Source organism: Notothenia coriiceps, unplaced genomic scaffold (genome assembly GCF_000735185.1).
Source record: "Notothenia coriiceps isolate Sejong01 unplaced genomic scaffold, NC01 NC01_scaffold00011601, whole genome shotgun sequence".
In the NCBI taxonomy this organism is placed as follows: domain Eukaryota; kingdom Metazoa; phylum Chordata; class Actinopteri; order Perciformes; family Nototheniidae; genus Notothenia; species Notothenia coriiceps.
The window spans coordinates 182499-188936 of record NW_011344302.1 but is presented as its reverse complement, the minus strand read 5'-3'; the positions used below and the strand labels follow the sequence as shown (position 1 = coordinate 188936).

General features: G+C 39.5%; 1 protein-coding gene across 1 annotated transcript; it reads left to right on the top strand.

The window, feature by feature from the left end:
* Nucleotides 1–3133: 3133 nt before the first annotated feature.
* On the top strand, nt 3134–6302 carry cxcr5 (chemokine (C-X-C motif) receptor 5). The gene is made up of 2 exons (XM_010772734.1): nt 3134–3692; nt 5017–6302. Exons 1-2 carry the CDS (start codon nt 3660–3662, stop codon nt 6079–6081), a joined length of 1098 nt encoding a protein of 365 aa, XP_010771036.1. The 5' UTR covers nt 3134–3659; the 3' UTR covers nt 6082–6302.
* The last annotated feature ends 136 nt before the right edge of the window (nt 6303–6438 follow it).

The window sequence follows — 6438 nt, the reverse complement described above, 5'->3', positions numbered from 1 at the left end:
TGTTGTAAATGTCCAGGAGTGATGGGAGTGAGGCACCAAGTTGCAACCTTCCCTGTCCATTGATTTTACTCCATTGTTTTGCTAGCCAGTGTCATGTCTCGGAAACTTATTATGAAAGTTTATTCTTTATATTAGTTTCGTCATGTCCCTTTGTTCTGTGCCCTCTGTCTTATTGTGAAAAGTAATTCTCCCTCTCGTTTCAGAACTCCATGCTCCCCGCCCCTATGTGTCTCCTGTGTTCGTGATTGGTTTCCCCGCCCTGATTGTTTCCACCTGTTCCCCTCACCTTGTGTATATATTGTGTTAGTCCCCACCTGTCCAGTGCCAGTTCGTTTCTTATTCATGACCACGTTCAAGCCTGCTCCATGGTCGTATCCCGTTTTCTCATGCTCACGATTATTGCATTTAGTTTTTCCTAGGAAGAGTGATTTTGTGTTTCTTGTTTTTGTTACTGTGTAAATTCCAGTAAAGTCTTTATTTTTGAATACCACCCGAGTCTGAGTTGTGCATTTGAGTTCATGCCTCTGGGTTCACCCACTGACAGTACGAACCCGGCGACTGACGCATGGACATCTCGTCCATGCTTCTGGCTTCACCCGAAAAGAAAAACTGCCGGCAGTTCATCGTACAGCGTGAGTTACACTATCGACACCAACTGGCTGCATTTCCCACGGATTACTCCAAAGTGGCCTTCATAATCTCCCATCCCACCGGCCGAGCAGCAGCGTGGGCTACGGCAGAGTGGTCCCGAGACTCCCCCATCTGCGGGTCTCTGGCCGACTTCCTAGACACCATGAGGAAGATTTTCGATCAAACCACTCCGGGCAGAGAGGCAGCTCGGGCTCTGATCAAGCTGCGGCAGAATCAGCGTAGTGTGGCTGACTATAATAATAATAATAATAATAATAATGCATTACATTTTTTATTAGAGCGCTTTCACAGGTGCTCAAAGCGCTTTACAAATACACATTACACATATTAGACATGTAAAAGTCATTACTGTGGACATTACCCACAGGAGCAAATGCGGGTAAAGTGTCTTGCCCAAGGACACAACGGCCTGACACAGTGGCGGCCGAGGCGGGATTCGAACTGGAGTTCACCAATGCCCCTTCATCTGATGACCAACGCTCTAACCACTGCGCCAAAACCATCCCTCCCTATTGAGTTCAGGACTATTTTAGCCGACAGCGGATGGAACTCCGCTGCGCTGTTCGACGCATTTGTCAGCGGTCTCTCGGATCCCCTACAACACCAGGACCACCTCTCGATCTGTCCGCTGACTTGGACTCCGTCATATCCATGGCAATAAGAATAGACAATCGTTTGGCGGAGAGGAGAAGGGATAAATTAAAGGCTGCAGGTGGTCCGCCTCTCCAGAGGAGGCGCTCGCCGTCGTATACCACTTCTTCTTGGAGGCCCCGTCACCACTCACCACCCGCGTCCCGGACTCAGCTCAACATCCCCTCATTTTGGGGTTTCCCTGGCTGAAATTTCATAACCCTCACATAAATTGGCACTCTGGGAGGGTGGATGGGTGGGGAAAGAATTGCGTTGATCATTGTTTAAAGCAGGTAGCGGAGATTGACAGGAGACGTAACACTGGGAGTGTTATGCAGGATACAATCTCAGAAATATATCTTCCTGATGTACTTTCAGTTCCCTCCTGCTACCACGATCTAAGTTAAGTCTTTAGTAAATCCAAGGCTCTGGCTCTGGCTCTTCCTCTGCATCGTCCCTATGACTGCGCTATAGACTTGATTGCTGGGGCTTCCATTCCTAAAGGTCGATTGTATGCCATTTCAGGACCTGAGAAAGAGGCCATGAAAAACTATATTGATGCCTCCCTCAAAACAGGGCTTATTCGCCCTTCCTTATCCCCAGCGGTTTGTTTTTTTTTGGCAAAAAATCAAATCAAATCAAATCAAGTTTTATTTATATTACACATTTATAAACAATTTTTGGTCGAGCCAAAGTGCTGTACATATAATAAAAATAGCCTACAGTAGAGACATTTTACAGCTAATACAATAAGCACAGATTGTTCAGAATATCAGTATGAGAAAAAAGCCACCCTCTGTCCTTTGACCCTCACATCGTACAAGGAAAAACTTCCAGAGAAAACCCACAGTTTAAAGGGAAAAAAATGGGAGAAACCTCAGGGAGAGCAACAGAGGAGGGATCCCTCTCCCAGGACGGACAGACGTGCATTAGATGCCGTGTGTAAATCGAAGAGATAATACATTTTACAGCATATAGACAGAATGTTGATTTCATGATGATACTTTCAGACTAATTTATATTACTAATGTACAAACACTCCACTGCATCCATCGAGCCATAGCTTTTCTTGGTATTGTGTTCATCCGTGTTCTTTTTCCTTCAAATTAATGTCAGCTACATATTCTGTGTCATGGTTGATGCCACTTTCTAAGAAAACAAATCACTCAAAATGTCAAATTGTAATAATTGTTAACATTACCCAATCTTACTCTGATAACATGCTTGGAGAGGGATTATGCCAAATACTTTCACTAACATTATAGTGTCAAATACACTTCCACATTACCAAAGCTTTATTGTGCATAATGTACTCTATTTCATTTTTCAAGCTTAATAGGAGATTACATGTCAGGAGAAAAGGGCAAAATAAATGTGTGGCAACCCCACCTCTACCCAAGATGGGATGATGTTTGTACATATGTCATTGACCATATTATGTTCATTTTTATTGTTTATAGACAAATAACTTGCGGGTATATTTTTTACAGCCTGGCCTATATTCCACATCATACCATACTAATAGGCCTCAATAAACATATTAACATGTTTTCTACCAGGTAGCCTAATTAGTTTTACATTAAAAAAATGGCATGTCAATAATTAGTTTATTTAGTGATTCACTTAATTACTAGTTGGTTTAGTTTTATAGTGGTTCTGCTGCTCTCAAAAAGTGGCAAGCTGTATTGAATTATGAATGGGACACATAAGAAACTGAGATCAGTATGTGACATTTACTCCTTGTTCAGCACTTTCAAGCAATATTTATTTAACTAGGGCTATATATATATATATATATATATATATACGGACTTCTCAAGAATGCCATGTTTACACTCACAGTACAGACTTATAATCTGACGTGTACACCAGGCCATGGAGCAGTCAGGGGTTGAGGGCCTCCCTACAGGGTTCCAAAGGGGCTTTCTCCATCTGAATGTATCCTAGCTACAGTATTAAGTAACACTTTCTACTTTCAATCTAATCACTTATCTAATTATGGATAAATTGCGGCTATTATTTGAGATATAAGTAAAAAAACATTTAACAACATTGATATCAAGGGCAAAGCTGAATGATGCATGGATGTTTATATATACACCATACCATAAGGTTATAGCCCAAAATACGCAAATAAATATGGTTCTGTATGATTGCCTCTTGTTGCTTGTTGAAAACTAGGATATAGTGTAGGGTGTGGTTACTTGACATGCATTACTGCTCTTTCATGCTTACTATAGGAAGCCTCATATTTAAAGCGTGTCTATTTTCAATCTTTGTTTTTTTTTAACAATCCCACACCCAGCACAAAAAGGCATAAAAGCTCATTTAACTACGGCAGTGTACGAAATACATTAAGGTGACCAAAACTGACCAACATGGCTCTAGCAAACACCTTTGCTGTTTATGAGGTAAGAAATTATTTCACATTTTTAAAGTGAATGGTAATTGATATAAAAATGTAAAGTCTCTTATCCTAGCATCGAAGGTCACAATCTTAAATCTAATATAAGATATTAAAATAAAGCATGTGTGTATAATTTATATGCACTTAAAATAATGGGTTTCATCGTAAGCAACAGTCCAAGTCTTACTGTGATTTAGTCTGTTAAATGTCCTTTTAACTACAAATGGACAACTTTCAGTATCCAGAATAACCTTTAATTGTCTGTTGCAGCATCTGAGATTTAAAACACTAGATTTAAACAACAAACATGTCGCTGCTTGATAAGTTCTACATGTATTTTGAATTGTTTCAACTTTGAGAAGCATATTTTATACGCTACAGTAGCATGAATTACTGTACTTTTAAAAATGTTATATTTTTTTTATAAATGCACTCATGTAAGAGGGAAAAATGATATGATTAATCACACTAATGCAATTAAAAAGAGATTATTTATGTTTTCAAATCAAAACAAAACCTGTGTGGTGATCCAAATTGCTTGTTATTTGAGTCAAATGTATAAGACTAATTATTGTATATTAAATTGCATTATAACATTTTGGTAAAACATGTTATATAAGAGCAAACTGTAGTAGTCACTGTGTATTTTAGACTCAGTAATAACATTTGACAGTCATGGCAGCACTGATTCCATTTAAAATTGTATAATTTTGAAATGTAATGTTTGTTTTCTTCTTTTATGAGAAGGAAAATGAATGCATAAGTAAATAATTATTCCCCTTTTTCTTTAATTCTGAAGTTACTGTAGCACAAAGAACATCCTGCTACTTAATTTCCTGCTATTATATTGAAATACTATTACATTCAAGGTGATGTGTTCAGAGTTGTATGTCAATCTTTGAATGTGTTCGTACAATATCACATTGTATCCATATTTTCAGAATTCAGAAATTTGAATGTAATTGAATATGTTTATGCTTTTATTTAATTTTTTATTAGCTGTGATTTGTTTACCAGATATATAACCCACATGGTTGTTACTTAAAGGGAAAAAGTTATTGCATTTCATTTGTTAGTATACGTCCCGAATAATATGTCTTATGTCTTAAATGAAGAGGAAGTGAAAAAACCTGGCCTATACTGTGTTTCCTGCCTAATCATTTGACTTAACACGGAACGACGAAAACCCAAATTAGCGCTATTAAAGCTTATGTAACGGTTCATTCACCCCAACCCAAATTAACGCAGTTGTGTATTCCACAGCACACAAGGTGATTCTCCTACTGTGAAGTTATTATTAAAATAGCATTTCCTCTTGTATTTTACAGCTGGGAGAAGATGAATATTCTGATAATTACACATACGTTTACGACAACAAGCCCATGGTCTGTGATGATGATGGGATCGGCCGGCGGACGTTTCATGCCGTTTTCAAACCCGTGCTGTACAGCCTGATCTTCCTGCTGGGTGTAGCAGGAAATGGCCTGATGATAACCATCCTCCTGCGACGTTGGCGCCGCCTGCGCATCACAGAGATCTACCTGCTGCACCTGGCCCTGTCTGACCTCATGCTCCTTCTCACATTCCCCTTTGATATAGTTGAGAATGTTGCTGGCTGGCTGTTTGGGGAGTTTCTCTGCAGGCTGATGGGTCTGGTGCAAATCCTAAACCTCTACTGTGGGAGTTTCCTTCTGGCTTGCATTGGCTTTGATCGCTATTTGGCCATTGTTCATGCTATTCCCAGCATGCAAAGTCGACGTCCGAGAACAGTGCACCTGACATGCTTTTCATTGTGGCTGCTCTGTTTGGGATTATCGATACCCAATGCTGCTTTTCTTTCTGTGGGGGGAAACAACACAAACACACCTATACTCTTCTGTTCCTATCATCTTCACCTCATCCATGCCAACAACTGGGTTTTGACTAAAAGAGTGTTAGATCATGTTTGCTTTTTCCTTCCTCTCGCTGTCATGAGCTATTGTTACACAGCAGTGGTAGTTACTTTGTGCAACAGTCAGAAAAGCAACGCAAAGCAAGGAGCAATTCGACTGGCTTTACTCGTCACGCTCGTCTTTTTCTTCTGTTGGCTACCATACAATATCACCTTACTGATCACAACTTTGGGCGACCTGGAGGTTATCGAGTATGACAACTGTACTTCTTATGACCTAGTTCAGCCAGCGCTTGATGTGACAAAAAGCATCGGCCTCTCACACTGTTGCCTGAACCCGTTCTTGTATGCCTTTGTTGGGGTGCGGTTTCGCAATGAGCTGATAAAGTTACTGTGTCAGATGGGCTGCAGCTGGGTTTGTCTTCCTTTCATGAAAGCTCAGGGTCACAGCCGACCATCCATTTCTGATGGAGGATTAACTAGCAGCAACATCCTCATCTAATCAACTCTGTGTCAGCTGTTACTAAAACAACTTCTGTTCTGCAGAATTTCATTTGTCATTATGTAAAATATCATCACATGTTCTGACAATATAGTACCCACTTTGTTTGTAATAAAAATGTTTGTTTTACTCTGTCAAAAAGAAAAAGGTTATTGTTGTCCAGGATTGGTTTTAACTTTTACTTTAGCTACTGATATTTCCATTGAATAAAAATGTCATATATTATAAATAAACCTTTTCCTGTTGTCAAATGTGTAAAGCATTAATAATTGACACAATAACAGAAACTAAAACCACCATAGAGATCAGTATTATTCTATTTTTAGACTTCTATTAAAACACTGTTATACAGAACAA